General features: G+C 40.2%; 2 protein-coding genes and 1 long non-coding RNA gene across 5 annotated transcripts in view; 2 read left to right on the top strand and 1 right to left on the bottom strand.

Annotated features, from left to right (window-relative positions):
- The window catches only part of LOC120102261 (uncharacterized), a 257,361-nt gene that overhangs the window by 130,030 nt on the left and 106,406 nt on the right, over window positions 1–20,925 (bottom strand). The window lies entirely within an intron of this gene.
- Window positions 4,228–5,169, top strand: Or2r3 (olfactory receptor family 2 subfamily R member 3). Its single transcript, NM_001000977.1, is given in 1 exon segment — window positions 4,228–5,169. A coding segment is annotated over 1 exon segment (942 nt).
- Or2r11 (olfactory receptor family 2 subfamily R member 11) lies at window positions 15,611–16,552 on the top strand. The gene is given in 1 exon segment (NM_001001004.1): window positions 15,611–16,552. A coding segment is annotated over 1 exon segment (942 nt).

Below are 20,925 nucleotides of genomic sequence, written 5' to 3'. Positions count from 1 at the left end.
TGGTTTTCAGGTGTATTTGAGACCTGTGCAGGTGACCTCACCTTGCCCCTTGCATTCTTTATGTGGAAAATAAGAGGGAACCCTTCCATTTCTAGCAGGGATCACTGCACTCTGGATGGAATCTGGATCCTTCACAACAGGGTACAGATGAGGATTCTTTCTACAGTCACAAGTGACCTGGGAGTAAAATCAAACCAAATGGAACCACTCTCTCTCTCTCTTTCTCTGAAGACTCAGAGGAACGTCCCTGACTTATCACAGTGCTCTGAGTCTCAGCTAGCACCTTCCTAAGCCTGCCCTATCCTTTAAGTGAAACCCAAAGCCACTGTCTACCCTTCATGCTTCCCACTGTGATACTTTCTGCTCACTGCAGAATCAGAACCAAAGAGAGGCCAGAGCTGTCTGCAATGCCCAGCAACACTCTACTCTCCCCTTCCAACAATTAGATGGGACTCTAACCGCTGTTTCCACCATGGGAAATTAAAGCAGAATTACAGTTTTTAGAACTTTCCTGTTTGGTGCTGTGGCTCTGCTCTAGTTGTATTAGTAATAGTTTACAATATTTATATTGTTTAACTATATAGGCCCAAACTGGTTTATTGACTTTCAAGGAAAACACCAAACTCCAATATTTTTTCCCTTTTGATTCTGGAGAAACACTGATATTCAAAGCACAGAGTCTTAGTATTGAAGGTAAGTTTCCTTAAAGATAGGGTGAAGGCATGAAGCCTGACATATTTATTAAATGAATTATTTAACTGTTAGGAAGAAGCCTGCCTAGAGATTGTAATGCCAGTAAAAATATCTGAGGGAATTTAATTGGATTTTCTCAAGAACCATTCAGCCACAATGGACTGTAGACAGTCGATCACAAATTCAGGTGAGAAAGGAGAATTCCCACAGTGAAAGGATTGAGAGCTTTCTTCTGACTTCATGCTTGGTATCAATATGTCTGACTCCCATTGTTCACCAAAATCTCACACTTTCTTAGATAGCTAAATAAAGGCTGAAATTTAATTATTATCCAATTACTGACCTTGTTCTTTCATAACATTTAACCCGGTTTAATTAATGTTTGTACTCTTTTAAATTAATCTCTGTGTCCCTGAATAAATTTATATGAAGTAAGACGATGGAACTTATTATTCTGTCTTGTGATTCTTACAGACAGGGACCCCCCTCACCACTCCCAGCACACAGGAGATGTCCATCTCAAAGAGAGACTCATCCTAGTGGCTGTTGGCTACAGGGAGGAGGATGTGGGAGGATTCTCTTCTATACAATCACTTACACTGGAGTTTATTGGGAACAAGAAGCATAGCAGAATGGCTGCTTTCAAATGGTTTAAGGAAATGCTGAACCACCCATCATCTCAGGCCCAGAAGTACATATAAGACGTTAGCTGCTACTGTCTGACAGGGAAGAATCTACGTTTCTTCCCACATTCCTTATTGTCTTTAAGACCTTTTCCACTTTCATGCTTTCCTTACTGAGATTTTTCTTTTCTTTGTTTTACCTTTATTTTCATTTTTAAAATCTTATATTATTCTCTGTTTTCTGATCTTTAATCTATTTTTTCTCTGTCCTTCTACACTGTCAAACTACCTCCTATATTGTTTCAATTTGAAGAGTGCAAGAATTTTTTTTTATTCCTTAATGATTTTTGCAGTCTAGTCGTTATCCCCCTCCAGGTCTGCCCTCTGACTGTTCTTCATCTCATACCTCCTCCCCCAACCCCTATCTCCAAGAGGATGTCCCCACCCTACCACCACCCCCATCCCACCATACCTCCTACTCCCTGGGGCCTCAAGTTTCTTGTGAGTTAGGTGTGTCTTCTCTCACTGAGGCCAGATCAGGCAGTCCTCTGCTGTATATGTGTTGGGGGCCTCATATCAGCTAATGTATGCTGACTGGTTGGTGGTTCAGTATCTGAGAAAACTTAGCTGAGACTGCTGGTCTTACCATGGGACTGCCCTCCTCCTTAGCTTCTTCCAGCTTTTCCCTATTTCAACCACAGAGGTCCCTAAATTCTGTCCACTGGTTGGGTGTAAATATCTGCATCTGACTTTCAGCTGCTTGTTGGGGCTATTGGAGGGCAGCCATGCTAGGCTCCTGTCTGTAAACACACGATAGCATCAGTAATAGTGTCAGAGCTTAGAGCCTTCTTCCATTGAGCTGGATCCCAATTTGGGCCTGTCACTGGACCTCCTTTCCCTCAGGCTCTTTTGTCCTTGCAGTTTCTTTGGGGGGTTTTTGGTTTTTGATTTTTGTTTTGGTTTTTTGTTTTCTTTTGTTTTTTTAAGACAGGAACAATTCTGCGTCAGAGTTTTTGACTGTGGGATGGCAATCCCATCCTTCCACTTGATGCCCTGTCTTTCTACTATAGGTGAACTCTACAAATTCCCTCTCCCCATTATAGGGCATTTTATCTAAAGTCCTCTATGTCCTGAGAGTCTCTTACCTCCCAGGTCTCTGGTACATTTTAGAGGGACCTCCCCACCACCTCCTACCTCCCAAAGTCATCTGTTTCATTCTTTCTGCTGACCATCAGGGTTTCACTCCAGGTTCCCAGGACCAATGCCTGATCACGTTCCGCTTTCCTTTCCCTCCCCCTCTCCCACATCTTTCCCTCCCTCTGCCCCAACATTTCCTGTCCATGATTGCTTTTTTTCTCTTTCCCAAGTGGGATTGAGACATCCTCCCTCGAGTCCTTTGGCTTGTTAACCTTTTGAGTTCTATGGATCGTAACCTGGGTATTCTGTACTTTTTTGGCCAATATAAACATATTAGTAAGTATATACCATGCATGTGCTTTTGGGTCTGAGTTATCTCACTCAGGATGACATAGTCTAGTTTCATCCATTTGCATAAAAAATTCATGAAGTCATTGTTTTCAATAACTGAGTAGTATTCCATTGTGTAGATGTACCACATTTTCTGTATCCATTCTTCTGTTATGGGTCATCGGGGTTTTTTCCAGCTACTGGCCATCGCAAACAAGGCTGCTATGAAAATAATGAAACATGTGCCCTTGTGGCATTGTGGGGCATCTTTTGGGTATATCCCAAAGAGTGGTATTGCTGGGTCTTGAGGTAAATCTATTTCCAATTTTCTGAGGAACTTCTAGATTGATTGCTTGTAATCCCACCAGCAATGGAGGAGAGCGTTCCTCTTTCTCCACATCCTTGCCAGCATGTGCTAGCACCTGAGTTTTTTATCTTGTTCTGCCTGGTATAAGGTAGAATCTCAGGGTTGTTTTGATTTGCATTTCCCTGATCACTAAGGACTTTACACTTCTTTAAGTACTTCTTACCCATTTGGGATTCCTCTGTTGTTAATTCTCTGTTTAGTTCTATACCCCACTTTTTGATTGGGTTGCCTGGGGTTTTGTGGTGGTGGTGGTGATGGTGGTAGTGATGGTGGTGGTGGTGGTGGTTGACTTCTTCAGTTCTTTATATGTGTTGGATATTAGCCCTCTATCGGATGTGGGGTTAGTGAAGTTTTTTTTTCCATTCTGTAGGTTTCCAATTTGTCCTATTAACTATGTTCTTTGTTGTACAGAACCTTTTCAATTTCATGAGGTCCCGTGTACCAATTCCCGATCTTAAAGCATGAGCCATTGGAGTTCTGTTTAGGAAATCCACCAACCCTCGTGTCATTGAGTTTGAGGCTCTTTCCCACTTTCTCCTCTATTAGATTCAGTGTATCTGGTTTTAAGTTGAGGTCCTTGATTCATTTGGACTTGAGCTTTGTGCAAAATGACAAATACAAATCTACTTTCAATTTTCAATATACAGACAGACCAGCACCATTTATTGAAGATGCTTTCTGTTTTCCATTGTATATTTTGCCTTCTTTGTCAAAGATCAAGTGTCTGTAGATATGTGGATTTATTTCTCAGTCTTTGATTCTATTCCATTGATCAACCTGTCTGTCTCTGTACCAATACCATGCAGTTTTTATCACTAGTGCTATTTTTTAAGGTACATTTAAAGTGGGGATTAGCCCCTCAGAATCTCATGCATTTATTTATGTCAGTGGCAAATCTTCCTTTCTCCATTGTTTTGGGTATGTTCCTCCCTAATCATCAGCTTAAAACACCAAGCTGTGTTCCAGGTCCAGCTGAAATCCTAGCCTAGGACTCAGTGCATAACCTCTGGTGATACCTGTACTTGCCCCCTCTGACCTCTCTTTCCCCTACTCCTGGCCAGCAATCTCAGCTGCTCCATGAAGAAAGATAATGCAACCTGGGTAAGTGAGTTTATCCTCATGGGTCTCTCCAGTGACAAACACATCCAAGCTGGACTCTTTGTCCTCTTTGGGGTCACCTACCTGCTGACTCTTCTGGGCAATGGGCTCATTGTCCTGCTTATTGCACTGGACCCACGACTCCACCTGCCCATGTACTTCTTTCTCTGTCACTTGTCAGTGGTAGACATCTGCTACACCTCCAGTGGGGTCCCCCAGATGCTGGCACACTTCCTCATGGAGAAGAAGACCATCTCTTTTGCCCTATGTGGGACCCAGCTCTTCTTTGCTCTGACCCTTGGGGGAACTGAGTTCTTGCTGCTGGCTGCCATGGCCTATGACCGCTATGTGGCTGTCTGTGATCCACTACGGTACACAGTGGTGATGAGCCCAAGGCTCTGCATGGGTCTAGCAGGCGTCTCTTGGTTTGTGGGTTTAGTTAATTCTGCTGTGGAGACAGCAGTCACCATGCACCTTCCTACCTGTGGGCACAATGTGCTCAACCATGTGGCCTGTGAGACACTGGCACTGGTCAGGTTGGCCTGTGTGGACATCACCCTCAACCAAGTGGTGATTCTGGCCTCTAGTGTGGTGGTGCTGCTGGTGCCCTGCTGCCTGGTCTCTCTGTCTTATGCCCACATTGTGGCTGCCATCATGAAGATCCACTCTACCCAAGGACGCCGCAAAGCCTTTGAGACCTGTGCCTCTCACTTGACTGTGGTCTCCATGTCTTATGGGATGGCCCTCTTCACCTACATGCAGCCCCGCTCTACAGCCTCTGCTGAGCAGGACAAGGTAGTTGTGCTATTCTATGCTGTGGTCACCCCCATGCTGAATCCTCTCATCTACAGTCTGAGGAACAAAGATGTGAAGGCTGCCTTCAGTCGAGTTCTGATGAAAAACTTTGAGTCAAAGAATTAGGAGACAGTTTTCAAAAGGAAAGTTGTCCTTCTAGGTTTATGGATCCATTTAATGTGCAGATTTTGTGTGTGGTCCACAACTGTTGTCTGTCACTTCCTTTAGTTTTCCAATCCTGGCCATGCCTAGGGTATGAGCCACTCACATAACCTGCCCTTAAGTGTGCCTGTGTATGTGTATAAGGGAATTGTTATCAGGACCTAAATCTACATGATGCTCCTTTGCAGTAATAAGGAAGCAGAATTTTACCACTAGTCTTTATTTTGGCTTCTGCTTGAATCAAAGAAAACAAATTACAACAACTTTAAGTTGTAAATACCATCGAAAAGGTTAAATGAAATGTGTGCATTTTCTTAACTGAAAGGAAGAGAGAAAACAGAATAGTGGTGTGTTTGAATCAGAAAGGAAGTGCACAGAAGTCATTTTGTTAAGACTCTAGTTCTGTGATGATAGATGGCTCAATGGGTTAAGGAACTTACCATCAATCCTGATGACCTGTATTTGAGTCCTAGGATCCACATGATGAAAGAAAAGGTCTGATTCACAAGTTATTCTCTGACTTCCACATGTCTACCATGGCATAATTGGACCTTCTCTAACACACATAATGAATGAATGAATGAATGAATGAATGAATGAATGAATGAAATGCAAGTCAACTTTTATCCTAAAATCTATAAATATGTATTTAACTATTCTTCAGACTATAAAAACAGAATATCCACAAATTTCAAACTTGTCTGTGCCCAAAGAATTAAACAGGCCTTAGACCAGAAATACAAAAGCTGAGCAGGTAGGAGAAGTCAGTCAAGCACATGCTGGCCAAGCATGATTATCTGAGTTTAATGCCAAGAAACAATATTAAATGATGGGTGTGATGCCTTAAGAGCTGTCTCAGAAGTTAGCACCACTTGTTGCTCTCACAGAGGACCTGGGTTTATTTCCAAACACTCACAACAGCTTTCTGTGATTCAAGTCCCAATAGATCTCATACCCTCTTCAGGTATTTGTGGGCACTAGGCACATATGTGGTACACATATGCATCATATACATGCTTAAAGGCAAACCACCCATACACATAAAATGAAAATAAAATAAATAAGCATTTTTTAAAAAATTTAAAAGTTGTCATGTTAGAACACACTTGTAATTCAGTGGCTTAGCAAAGGGAGTAAGGTTCCTGGTGCTCACTGGCTAAGCAGATTTGTCAAATAGGCTGACACCCAAGGTTGTCATATGTCATATGTGATACACAAACACAAACAAACAAACACAATTCTATACAAAAACAGAAGTGTATGAGTCACATGGTACACCTTAGTCATAGAGAACACACATACGATCTAAGGCTGGTGACATCAGGATTCCTGCAGATCTGGGCATGTGCAAGTCTATAGGCATCGGTTTCCTTCTTTTGCCAAATGGAGGACAAATGCCAGCTCATTAATTCAAATATTAGAGATCTCAGACAAATATCTAATACAGGTATCTAACCATATACTCTTGTCAATGCTCAGAAATTCATCCAGATTACACACAAGGCTACATATAATCAGAGGTGAGCTTACACACTAAGCAAGGGAAGAACTCTGTTCTCCAGCAGAAAGTATTTAATAATCACAAAAATGAGCGAGTTCCAATAACACCAGATGATGAGACAAAACAGTCATGGTCTAATCCTAATATTTAAAACAACTTTAGAAAAAAACATAACTAAATATCATTTAACAAAGCAAAATGGATCTCTTATTTATCTTTCAAACGAAACTAAAGAAACACTGCAGCATTATTTCAGAACTATTCAAACTTTTATTCCATGTATTGGGAACAGGTTGAGAGAAGGAGCAAGACAGAATAGAGCACATATTAAGTTTCTAGTGAGACTGTTGTTTCAGTGACATTCAGCCTCCTCTCAATGTCATACAATCTCACATCTTTCCACCTTTAGACCATTCTTATCATACAACCTTAAGATCACTCTTATCACACCCACAACAAAATGCCACTGCAACAATTCAGCCGCTCTTTCACCCAGCTCCTGAAACCACTGCACTGCTTTCCATCTATAGACCTGTCAACTTTGAGTATTTAAAAACAAAAATGCAGTCCTAAAAAATGGACCCTGTTGTGTCTGGATTTCCCTCTTAGCATGTCTTCTGTGCTCTATCACTGCAGTAATATGAGTTGTTTTACTTCTTTCTGGCTGAATGAGAAACAAATTCACGCTGGAAAAGACAGCTCAGCTGCTACAAGCTAAGGCTCACAACAAAAATGACAAAAATAAAACCATGTCAGCCATGTCAGATTATTGATACAGGGGAAAAGAAGACAGACAGCTTGTTTAGCAAATGCTGCTTGGAAAATTGAAACACATGTACAAAGATGAAACTAGATTCTTATTAGTTATTCACTCCAACATCAATGGATCAATAACCTTAATGTTAGATCCAAAATTTTGAAACTTTTCTAAGAGACAGAGAGAGCATTTCATGATAGAGGTTGACTTGTTGACTTAACCTCCAGTACATTAGCCATCCCATGCTGTTCTTCGGCCTGATTCCTGAATAATCCTGTGGTAGTCAGAATCTTCAACCAGCCCACAGACAGAACACCATAAACCTAAGCTTTTCCTCACCATACCCACAAGTTCAACTTACCTTCTGCTGCTCCCCATGAAGTACAAGAACCCATCTCTCCTGCCCTATGAATGACAGCACAACTGGTGGCAGGTGGAGAGTCAGGTCATGTGGTCGAGATACAGCTCTAGTCCTCTTCTAATCTAGAATGTAATATCGTTCCCACCACTTCTACTCTCTAAGCTACATTCAATCTTTATTTTTTGTTTGGTTTTGGTTTTTTTGTTTGTTTTGAGAAAAAGAGGTTGAAAATGTTTCCCAAGTTTCTTCCAGCTTTTTAAGAACATCTCTACAATTTTTGTATTGTCTTTTTCATCAATAGAAAAAGGTTTGATGACTACACTGTGCACTCAGGGGGCACCTTTATAACTGATGCTTGCTGAAAAGGGGAAAGTGCATGAGCCTAGAAAGTCAGCAGCTGATGTTGTATGGAACCTGTTTCATGGAAGAAAAGAGATCTAAAGTAAGATCAACAATTCTGTCCTACATCACTCATATCTACTGTAATCCTATCTTCTAACCCTGAATGCATAAATAATATGGGTTGGAGAGTATCCATGCTATATATATTGTTACATATATAAATATAAATTTATAAATACAATGTGTTGAGTCCCTTAAGTATTGATCATTATGTGTTTAAAACTGATCCCTTTTGATTAGATAGTCTATCAGAGGGCCCCTTCCCGGAAAAGATACTTTCTTCCTCTCTCAGCAGGTATTAATTGCCTATAGCTCTCCATCTAGGGGTTGTGAGATCGCCTTAATCCACATTGACACGTCAACTGATGTTGTTACTATATGGTTACCCAAGGAAGACTTGAAATTTGGTAGCACTAGTTGGCATGCCAAAATGTGATTCAATTTTAACTACATTTTTTCTGCTTTCAATAAATTTTTTCTCAATTAAGTTTGTTCTTGGACAATTTAATGAACTATGGTATGATACATTCTAATTATTTTCACCCTTCTCTTATCTTCTTCCCAACCTACTCAACTTCCTTTTCCCTAAAAATGCTTTTCTCACATTCATGTTTTCATGGATTATTCTTTGACCCATTGAATCACAAAGGAGCCATCTGTAAAGTGGAAATCTCTGGTTTCTTTGGAGAATCAGTTGTGTCATGTGATGTTTTTCTGGAAACTGTCTTATGAAATGTTTGAGACATATGGGAGGATGTTTTGCTGAGAAAACACACGTGGAGTTTTTTCTGGAAGCTGCCTGAAAAAGAGGCAGATGATGTTTTGCTAGAGCAGACACTTGAGAAAACATGTGATGTTTGGAAAATGTATAACTATAACCCAACAGACAGTAGATGACATTGTAGCGTTGTTTTGCCATGCTGCTCTTTGGTGGTCTTCATTGGGTTTTGCTGACCCTGGTCTTCACTGACGACCACGTGGCATTAGTTTGCCTTGCCTTATTCACTGATTATCATTTATTGTGACTTCATAGAGACAAACACAACAATGAAGTTCTTGTGATAGTCTGGCAACTTCTTGCCACTTCTGCAGAGTCCAGACTCAAGCCTAGTGGCAGAGCATTGCTGCTGCTTCTGAAACTACCTACCATTCATGATTCATGAATGGGGTTTGCAAGTGGATCAAGCTACCACTGCTGATTCTTGTGAATTGAACTGCTGATATACTGACAGTGGAGATTGTAATTGCCCCCAAAGAACCTTTTCTAAATATGTCCATATCGCCCTTTGCCCTATTAACCTTTCCTTTCCACTACCTCTTGTGGGTAGACGGTTATAAAAGAGATTAAAGGATTTAAGAACCTTTGTTAAAGTAGGTTTAGAAAAATCTAAATCTAAACACCTGTGCAGTCATGAGTTTGGAAATATTTATTTGGGACTAATGGGCTTACCAATGTTTACTAAAGACTATGACTATCGCACTGCAAAATCCACCAGTAACTAATACTTCAATGGGTAGGGAAAGGATGACATTGATCCCGTCCTAATCAATGAGTATGTATCATCAGGCCAAATTTCACTGAAACTCAGGCCCAGCCTCAGTGCAGGCAACTGCAGCTGCTGTGAGTTAACATTTGCAATGGTTTTGTTGCACACAGAATATGTGTACTTTCCTTAGCCATTTAAAAGGCACTCAGTTTCATGAGAACAATTTACTAGTACTGGATATATAAATGGTAGGTTACTTTCTTAATACTACTTACTATATCATTATATGAGGATGGGCCATATCTCAGGATTTTTTTTTCATCTAATTTTGGATGCATGTTTGATAACATTGTTCTTTGTCTTGGTTCTAGACATTTATAAGTATTGATAATCAAGGAAGTACAAAATGCAAACAATTATCTTATTACCCAGAGATAACCTGTAGATTATTCTTAGACATCACTACTTTTTGACATTTGAGCATTCTATAGTCATCCAACTGTTTGGACACATTTTCTACCATTTTCCAACCTACACGTTTCATGGAGTTATATATCATCTGTATCAAAATGTATCCTAAAGGAGATAAGGTGCATTTTTATGAGCAAGAAAGCATTTTAGCTATATCTGGTCATATTTATTCTGCAAAATGGTACTAATAGTTCTCCTTTATCTTTGGTAGAATCCCATCACTTCTTACAAGACATGCACTTTGCAGTCCAAATTCTAAGCATCACTCTTCTTTCCTCTTCTCTCCCATGATGTTCTTCAATTTATTCTTTTATATTTTTGCCTTTCCTCTTTCTCTTGGCTACAATTCTGAATTAGAATTACTGTAGACAGTGAAGCTGGGAAACCTTAGAGTCCTCTGGGGTCCTAAGTTGAACAGAGGAGTGAACTGAGCAGAGATGAGCTGGAGATTATCTAAAGAAGAACAAGTAAAATAATAGTATTCAAGTCTATTGTCACTAAAGGGATGATCCTGCGTATCAGGAAAGCATTATCAGCACCAAGGAGACTAAGATCATTTTAGTGACTGTGAACTTGGGACTTGTCAATGGCTCTCCAGTCATTGATGACAGTTCTATTGTGTTGCCCATACTTCCAACATCAGAGAAACCAACTTGGAGTTGGAAGGAGGAAGGAAGGAGGAATTGTTGGTGATCTTCCTATAAAGCACAGCAAGGGTCTCAGATTTACCAATGCTCTACTGCTCCATTTGTTTTTCAACTCCTCTCTCAAGGTCAGGGATTCAATGCCTTGCTCCAGACTCCTGCCAAGTCTAAAATGAGCCATACACAGTGTCATTAGCCCAGAAACTACAAGGACAATTAAAAGTTGAGTAACAGGCTTTCAAAATGTGGATTCCATAGGGAACTTTAGAAGGGAAGCTTGGTAACAGAGATGTAAGTGGAGGAAGAGTGTAAAAGAACACAACGAAAGTAAGTAATTGCCCTCTGGAGATTCCCAAGCTCTGAAAGTTATCAGCCCAGACTAATAGAGTAAGATCTCCATGTCTAAAAAGACAAAAGAGAAGTTCTTCAAGGACTTTCTTTGAGATGAGCCAGTCAAATTGAGTCCTTAACCTGAGGTGAGTACTCTGCATCAATGACTCACCCACAGGGAAACTTGTAAAGAGGTAGTGAGATGATGGAGCCCAAACCTGTGGGAGAAGCCAGAACTGCTTTTGTAATCACTAGTGTGTTGTTCTCATTGGCTGCAGCTCCACATGTTTTAAATTGTGAGTTAGATTATATAAGTCAGTCCATAGTCCTCCTTTGTGGTCAATTGTGAAACAGAAAATACAACTGCAATGCACTAAATACCAGAAATAAACACTCCTAGAAGAAAATTTTGGATATCAAAGGTTGCTATTTTCTTGACCTTAAAACACCTGTGAAGTTGGGGTGAACAGGAGTGGACAAGGGAGGGAGTTGATGGGTGATCCAAAGGATGTTGTAGAAAACAGCTCTTCGTAAAGGAAAGACAATAAATATTCTCAACTGTCCAATGTCTAAAGCATAGTTATTAAGAAAAAAAGCAGGTTTAATACTTACCTGGTGTTTAAAAAGTTAGTGAACATCACACTGTAGAAATGATGAAAGACTTTGGAAAGAGGCTCATGCATCAGAGGACAGTGTTTTTATTCTTAGCCCAACTGATTTTCCTACTACTAATGATATGCCCCTTTATCCATAAGACCTTTGGTCTTTAAGACAAGAAATGACATTTACTGAACTCCCATTCCCAACTGAAAAAAAAACAAAAACAAAAACAAAAAGCAAAACAAAAATGTTTATGTGTGACCTAAATGTGATAATCAGCTTAGAGACCCGAAGATAAAAGACAAGATTTTATTTGAGCAGAAAATTGGTCCCGCTGTCCTACCATTCTTTTCATTGCTCCCAGTTTTGAGAAGCAAACACTGGTTGTTTACTTACTTCCATTTGATAACTTCTGTGTTTCTACTGCCTGGGGACACAGCCAGGACCTGTCTTCAGTTACTGAGGGGATGTTGGAATCTCCTCTAATAAGAGCATATTGACACAACCACCTTTCCATAATTAATACAAGTATGAATGTCTGGAGAGAGAGAGAGAGAGAGAGAGAGAGAGAGAGAGAGAGAGAGAGAGAGAGAGAGAGAGATCACTTTTGGACCCTGATAATCTCTGCTCCTGTCACTGGTCAGGTCCTACCAAGTATATAGCATATGTTTATCAAATACAGAAAGGTGAACTGAAATTTTCTAAATATCTGAACAAGGCCATTGATCAAATAAAGAGTTGATCTTTACATAAAACCAACATCAAATATTACTAAAACAAGTAGGTGGGACTTTCATATAGCAATGATGCTGACAGTGACTATATACACATTTGACCTAGATTCTTGAAATGTCTTACAACAAGGGGTTGAAATTAAGTTTAATCACTAGGAGTTATTATAAATGATCTTGTGCTCCTCCCCCATTCTTTTAACTTTCTGATCTTCTGTATGTCACTCTGTCACTTGTCTTTGGGCTAGTGAATAAATTAGCCTAAGTGATGTGAACTCTCTGAGAGCAGGAAAAATGTCCAGTAAGGATTTACAGAGTGCTTTTCCAAAATGTATTTCTGTTCACTGATTCATCTGACCTTACTTGACAGACTTTACAGAAAGTATTATTTATTTTTGTTGCTCCCATGATTCCAGTGGAAAAAAAATAGGAATACAAAGGTCAAGAAGCCTGTAACAGAGCAGGTTCACGGCTCAAGTAGGCAAGCGGGAGCTGGGATTCCCTGGCTGTACATTGAGAGCATCCCCTGTTCTAGAAGGCAAGATGCCAGTCTGACCCCACCATCCATGGCCCTCAAGCATCCTCTTCCTTGGACTATATCTGCCAACAGCCCCTCTGCCTCGCACTAATGTGCTAGGTGATACCTGAGCTTCATATTGGTTCTCAGGTGAATTTGAGACCTGTGCAGGTGACCTCACCTTGCCCCTTGGATTCTTTATGTGGAAAGTAAGAGGGAACCCTTCCATTTCTAGCAGGGTTCACTGCACTCTGGATGAAATCTAGATCCTTCCCACTAGGATACAGATGGGCATTCTTTGTACAGCAACAAAGTGGCCTGGAAGTGGTACCAAGTCCAAACTCAACCACTCTCTCTGAAGACTTAAAGAACAGGCCTCAAACTGCTATGCAGCTCTAAATCCCAGCTAGCACCTCCCTAAGCCTTAACTTTTACTGGGAACCCAAAGCCACTTTTTACCCTTCATGGTTCTCACTGTGATACTTTCTGGTCACTACAATTCAGAACCAAAGAAAGGCCAGAGCTGTCTGCAATGCCCAGCAACACTCTACTCTCCCCATCCAACAATTAGATGGGACTCTAACCACTCTTTGAACCAAAGAAAATCAGAATGGAGTCATCCTTTTCATCAAAACTCACTGGTTTGATACTTTGGCTCTACTCTAGCTGTGTCAATGATAATTTGTAGTGTTTATATTGTTTAGCTATGTATGTACAAACCAGTTTATCGACTCCCAAGGAATACACCAAACTCCAATATTTTTTATTTTCTATTTGGTTCTGTGAAACACTGATGTTCAAAGCTCAGAGTCTTAGTATTGGAAGATAAGATTTTATAAAGACTGGATGAAAGCATGAAGCCTGCTATATTCAATAAATGAATTATTGACCCATTAACTATTTTGAGTAAAAGAAGCATACCTAAAGATCATACTGCCAGTAAGAAATCTGAGGGAATTTAATTGGATTTTCTCAGTAACCACTCAGCTATGATGGACTGTAGATAGTCAAATGCAAACTCAAATAAATAAGGAGAATTCACCACAGTGAAAAGGATTGAGAGCTTTTTTATCACTTCATGCTTGGTATCAATATGTCTGCCTCCCCTTGTTCATTCAAAACTCAGACACTTTCATAAACATCTAAATAAATAGTCAAAATGTACAGTGCAAGTTACATGTAATAAAAATATAAGGAATAGGAACAATGATAACTTAGTTACAAAGGCTGAAATTTAATTATCCAAGGAATGAATTTATTCTTTTCATAGCACGCAACACAATTTAATTAATGTTTGTAATTTTTAAAATTAATCTCTGTGTCCCTGGTTAATTTATAAGAACCAAGAGGGTGGGACTTGTAATTTTGCCTTGTTTTTCTCACTGACAGGAAGCTTCACACTGTTCCCAGTACACAGCAGATACCCGTCTCAACGAGAGATGCCTCCTAAGGTGGATGATTATGAGGAGGATGTGGGAAGATTCTCTTCCACACTATCACTATCACTCACTGGAGTTTATTGGGAGAAAGAAGAGGAGCAGAACGGATGCTTTCAAAATGTTTCAAGGAAATGCTGAGCCACCCATCATCTCAGGCCCAGCAGTACATATAAGACATTAGCTGCTACTGTTTGACAGGGAAGAAGCTACCTTTCTTTCCACTTGCCCTATTGTCATTAAGACCTTGTCCACTTTGTTTCTTTGTTTTGTTGTTGTTGTTGTTGTTGTTGTTTGTTTTTTTTTCTATGTGACAATTTTTTTTAACTTGAGTATTTCTTATATACATTTCGAGTGTTATTCCCTTTCCCGGTTTCCAGGCAAACATCCCCCTTCCCCCTTCTCTTCTTTATGGGTGTTCCCCTCCCCGTCCTCCCCCCATTGCCTCCCTCCCCCCAACAATCTAGTTCACTGGGGGTTCAGTCTTAGCAGGACCCAGGGCTTCCCCTTCCACTGGTGCTCCTACTAGGATATTCATTGCTACCTATGAAGTCAGAGTCCAGGGTCAGTCCATGTATAGTCTTTAGGTAGTGGCTTAGTCCCTGGAAGCTCTGGTTGCTTGGCATTGTTGTACATATGGGGTCTCGAGCCCCTTCAAGCTCTTCCAGTTCTTTCTCTGATTCCTTCAACGGGGGTCCTATTTTCAGTTCAGTGGTTTGCTGCTGGCATTCGCCTCTGTGTTTGCTGTATTCTGGCTGTAAGACCTTGTCCACTTTGATACCTTCCTTACTGACTTTTTTTTCCTTTGTTTCCTTTTTAACTCTAGCACTACTCTTTTCCATCATTTATTTTATTTGTTCTATCCTTCTACATTGGCAGATTACCTACACCCTATATTGTCTCAACTTGCAGAGTCCTAGAAATGAAAAGGGACAAGTAAAGTAGGGATTTACTCCCCCAAATCTCATGTATTTGTGTCAGTGGCCAAATCTTTTCTCCATTGTTTTGGATATGTTCCTCCCTAATCACCAGCTTAAAGCACCAAGCTGTGTTCCAGGTCCAGCTGAAATCCTAACCTAGGAGTCAGTGCACAACCTATCTTGACACCTGTATTTGCCCCCTCTGACCTCTCTTTCCCCTACTCCTGGCCAGCAATCTCAGCTGCTCCATGAAGAAAGACAATGCAACCTGGGTAAGTGAGTTTATCCTCATGGGTCTCTCCAGTGACAAACACATCCAAGCTGGACTCTTTGTCCTCTTTGGGGTCACCTACCTGCTGACTCTGCTGGGCAATGGGCTCATTGTCCTGCTCATTGCACTGGACCCACGACTCCACCTGCCCATGTACTTCTTCCTCTGTCACCTGTCAGTGGTAGACATCTGCTATACCTCCAGTGGGGTCCCCCAGATGCTGGCACACTTCCTCATGGAGAAGAAGACCATCTCTTTTGCTCTATGTGGGACCCAACACTTCTTCGCTCTGGCCCTAGGAGGAACTGAGTTCTTGCTGCTGGCTGCCATGGCCTATGACCGCTATGTGGCTGTCTGTGATCCACTACGGTACACAGTGGTGATGAGCCCAAGGCTCTGCATGGGTCTAGCAGGCGTCTCTTGGTTTGTGGGTTTAGTTAATTCTGCTGTGGAGACAGCGGTCACCATGCGCCTTCCTACCTGTGGGCACAACGTGCTCAACCATGTGGCCTGCGAGACACTGGCACTGGTCAGGTTGGCCTGTGTGGACATCACCCTCAACCAAGTGGTGATTCTGGCCTCTAGTGTGGTGGTGCTGCTGGTGCCCTGCTGCCTGGTCTCTCTGTCCTATGCCCACATTGTGGCTGCCATCTTAAAGATCCGCTCTACCCAGGGACGCCGCAAAGCCTTTGGTACTTGTGCTTCCCACTTAACTGTGGTCTCTATGTCTTATGGGATGGCCCTTTTCACACATATGGAGCCCACCTCCACAGCTTCTGCTGAGCAAGACAAGGTGGTGGTGGTCTTCTATGCTGTGGTCACCCCAATGCTGAATCCTCTCATCTACAGCCTGAGGAACAAGGATGTGAAAGCCGCCTTCAGTCGAGTTCTGATGAAGAGTTTTGAGTCAAAGAATTAGGAAACAATTCTGTAAAGAAGCCTTCTCTCTATATAGTGGGAATTTGGGTATATAATTCATAGTGATATACATATAAGTATACTGATGTATATAGTTCCTTTTGTATGTATATAAGTGTGCATATATGGGTGCACATGAAATGTGTGTGTGTGCATGCGTACAAATACATAGATCTGTGATATAGACTATACTCCTTTGAGTTAAAAGAGAACTCTCATTTTAACTCTGCATTCGGTTTTTTTTTTGTCCTTGCCTTAATTCAAAGAAAGTGAATCACATGCCTTTAAAATGATCCAACCTATGAAAGACTTATATAAATATAAGAAAATGAATATATATTTTTTGTTCTTATATAAAAGAAAGGAGGAATGACCCAGCAGACATACAGATTAGAAAAGAAGATTACTCTAATTAGATGTGCACATAATTTATGTCACGAGCCTTTTCATTGCTAAAATTTCCAAATGTGTAGAAGTCAGAAAGAAAGGAAGAAGAAATAAGTGGTAAGTTACCAACTTTTCAAATTGGTCTTAGGTCAGAGGAATAAATGCCATATGATTCCCATTTGATCAGCCCGCCTTAGCAGGGTGTGGACTTCACACATATCAGGAGCCAATGTCATACTCATGATCTCCAGAGCCCTAGAAAGTAAGCTTTGGTCACATGCAAGTCCCAAGGGCTTCATTTGCCTTCCTTCCATTTCCAACTTGCCAGGAAGGCAAGTGGCAGGTCAGAGAGACACAATATCAGAACCTCAAACTAATACTTTCTATACAAAGCCATATTCTCTTTTGAAAATTTGGGGGTATATTCAGAAGTCATACTTGATTGAAAGGACACAGCCCACAGAATGGGAGATGAGCCACTGAACACAGCAAGGAAAGAATTCTTTCCTTTAGAAGTCTTTTGCTTCACCTATTCTAACATATACACAGGGTGGGCATGTCTCTTCGAAACACCCTAGACAATAAAGCAAAGCCATGGTGATTTCATTCTGACAAATCTTTAAAACAACTTTTTAAAATGAAAATTAAGGATCTCTCATCCTGGAGCTGGGGCTATAGCTCAGCTGGGAAGAGCGCTTGTTCTTACGTGGGACCTTGGTTCTGTTCCCAGAACACACATGGTAGTTCCCACTCATCTGCAACTTCAGTCCCTTGGGATCTGCTGTTCTCTTCTTTCCTCTTCAGGCATTGCACCCATGTGGTGCACAGACACGTGCGCAGGCAAAACATCCACATGAATTTTATTTCTTTTAAAAAGAGAAAAAAATAGGCATTTTTTTAATTCCAGATATGACAGATCTCAAGTGTGTGGTGGCTACAACAATGCCACAAACCATAAAATGAGCATTGCAAGTTTTATGCAACACACTAGAAATGGTCTCAAAGCTTAAGGAGAAGAGAAACATCATAAATTTCTAATAAAAGTTTAAATAAAGATTAAATTCACATAACACAGTTCATGTATTTTTTTCCATTTACTTTATTGGTGCTTGATATAATCACAGAATCCTGCAACCTCGAATCTATGTAATTTTAGAATATTTTAATCAATGACAAAATCTACAGGCATCTTATTTCCATTAAGCAACCTCTCCTTTTCTTAGCTCCCAATGACCACTAACATGCTGCCTACCTGTGGATTTGCAAGCTCCAGGAATGTCATATAAGTAGACCTATAAAAGAAATACCTGCTCTTCTTCACCTCATTTGGTGTTTTCAAACCCAATCCTTGTCGTTTATAACAGGTCTTTGCTCCCTTGTGTGGCTGAGTCACACCCAGCTGTGTGTATACACGGCTGCATTTGTGAATCCAGTTATCATACGATACAATGGATATTTGTACTTTCATCTTTTGACCACTATTCATAGTGATGCTGTGAACCATTACACTGTTTAATTCACATTTATTCAGCTCGTTCAGAGATACCCAGAAGTGGAATTTCTGTTTAGTTCTTTGAGAAATGGCCAAACTTAACTTTCTGAAGATGAGCCCTCCTTTCTGGTCACGAGCAACAAGTGAGGATTCCAATTTATCAGCATCCTCAACACATTTAACTCTTTGTTGACAAGGTAATGAGACATCCTTAGGAGTTGTAGACAGTTCTAAGTCACCATGTGGGTGTGGGGAACCAGACAGAGGTCCTCTGCAATAGCAACAAACACTTTAACTTCTGAACCATCTTTCCAGCCCAAAAGCAACAATTTTAACTCAAAAATAAATTTGCTTCTTTGTAATTTTACTTCTACAATCATGCTGTAGTTTTATTTTGTGTATCCCTGATCATTAATGAGGCTAAACATCTATGTGTTTGTTTTCCAATTCTTTAATCCACTTCAGAAAAGTTTATCAAACTTGCTTGTGGTTCCAGTTCCTTCTGTCGTTGTTTCTCTCTCAGTATTGAAAATACCATTTCCTTTACTAAGTCCATTAAACTCCTAACACCAAAGCAAAATCTCCACATTTTATGCTATTGTTCAGGCTAAAACTGAACAATATGTTTTTATTAGTTCTTTGACAATTTTGACCACAGTTAATAATGTACCACACATTACAATACTGAAAATAAATCATTGAGCAACTCAGTACAAAATATGTTGATGAAGGGATAGATAGGATAATTGGCTGGACTGAATTTTCCTATAGCATATACAAAGACCAAAGCACCACCTCTTAAACTTTTTAGATTTATTTTTCTATTTATGTCTTGCCTGCATGAATCTATGTTTATCGGGTACATGTCTGGTGCCTTGGAATTTAGAAGAGGGCATCAGTCTTCTCAGAACTGAAGTTGGGGACAGTTGTAAGCAACCCTGTGGTGCTGGGCTTCTGCAATACCAACAAACACCCTTAACCTCTGATCCATCTCCCTAGGCCCAAAGCAATAATTTTTAACAAGTGAATGAATAAATAAATTAAATAAATGAATCCATAAATAAATACATAAATACTTTGAGTGTATCTGGTTTTATGTGGAGGTGCTTCATGCACTTGGACTTGAGCTTTCTACAGGGCAATACAAATAGATTGATGTGCGTTCTTCTACATGCTGACATCCAGTTGAACCAGCACCATTTGTTGAAAATGCTGCCTTTTTTCCATTGGATGGTTTTAGCTCCTTTGTCAAAGATCAAGTGATAATAGTTGTGTGGGTAAATTTCTGAGTCTTCAATTCTATTCCACTGATCTACCTGCCTGTCTCTGTACCAATACCATGCAGTTTTTATCACTATTGCTCTGTAATACTGCTTGAGGTGAGGGATGGTGAGTCCCCCAGAAGTCCTTTTATTGTTGAGAATAGTTTACGTTATCCTAGGTTTTTTGTTATTCCAGATGAATTTGCAAATTGTTCCTTCTAACTCTATGAAGAATTGAGTTGGAACTTTAATGGGTATTGCATTAAATCTGTAGATTGCTTTTGGCAAAATGGCCATTTTTTACTATATTAATTCTGCTAATCCTTGAGCATGAGAGATCTTTCTGTCAACTGAGATCTTCAATTTCTTTCTTCGGAGACGTGAAGTTCTGGTCATACAGATCTTTCACTTGCTTGGTTAGAGTCACACACATTTTATGTTATTTGGGATATTGCAAAAGGTGTCATTTCCCTAATTTCTTTCTCAGCCTGTTTATCCTTACAGTAGAGGAAGGCTACTGATTTATTTGAATTAATTTTATATCCAGCCACTTTGCTGAAGTTATTTATCAGGCTTAGTAGTTCTCTGATGGAACTTTTGGGGTCACTTAAGTATACTATCAAATCATCTGGAAATAGTGATATTTTGATTTCTAATTTGTATCCCCTTGACCTCCTTTTGTTGTCTGATTGCTCTGACTAGGACTTCAAGTACTATATTAACTAAGTAGGGAGAGAGTGGGCAGCCTTGTCCAGTCCCTGATTTTAATGGGATTGCTTCAAGCTTATCTCCATTTAGTTTGATGTTGTCTACTGGTTTGCTGTATATGGCTTTTACTATGTTTAGGTATGGGCCTTGAATTCCTGATCTTTCCATGACTTTTATCATGAAGAAGTATTGAATTTTGCCAAATGCTTTCTCAGCATCATTAGATGCTGAGATGACCATGTGGTTTTTTTCTTTGAGTTTTTTATATAATAGATTACATTGATGAATTTCCATATATTGCACCATCCCTGCATCCCCGGGGTGAAGCCTACTTGATCTTCATGAATGATGGTTTTGATGTGTTCTTGGATTTGGTTTGCAAGAATTATACTGAGTAGTTTTACATAGTTATTCATAAGGGAAATAGAAGGAATTTGGTAGTGCTCCGTCTGTTTCTACTTTGTGGAATAGTTTGGACAGTATTGGTTTGAGCTCTTCTATGAAGGCCTGATAAAATTGTGCACT

The sequence above is a fragment of the Rattus norvegicus genome, chromosome 4, assembly GCF_021556685.1.
Source record: "Rattus norvegicus strain SHRSP/BbbUtx chromosome 4, alternate assembly SHRSP_T2T, whole genome shotgun sequence".
In the NCBI taxonomy this organism is placed as follows: Eukaryota; Metazoa; Chordata; class Mammalia; order Rodentia; family Muridae; genus Rattus; species Rattus norvegicus.
This window is presented reverse-complemented; position numbering and strand designations above follow the sequence as displayed.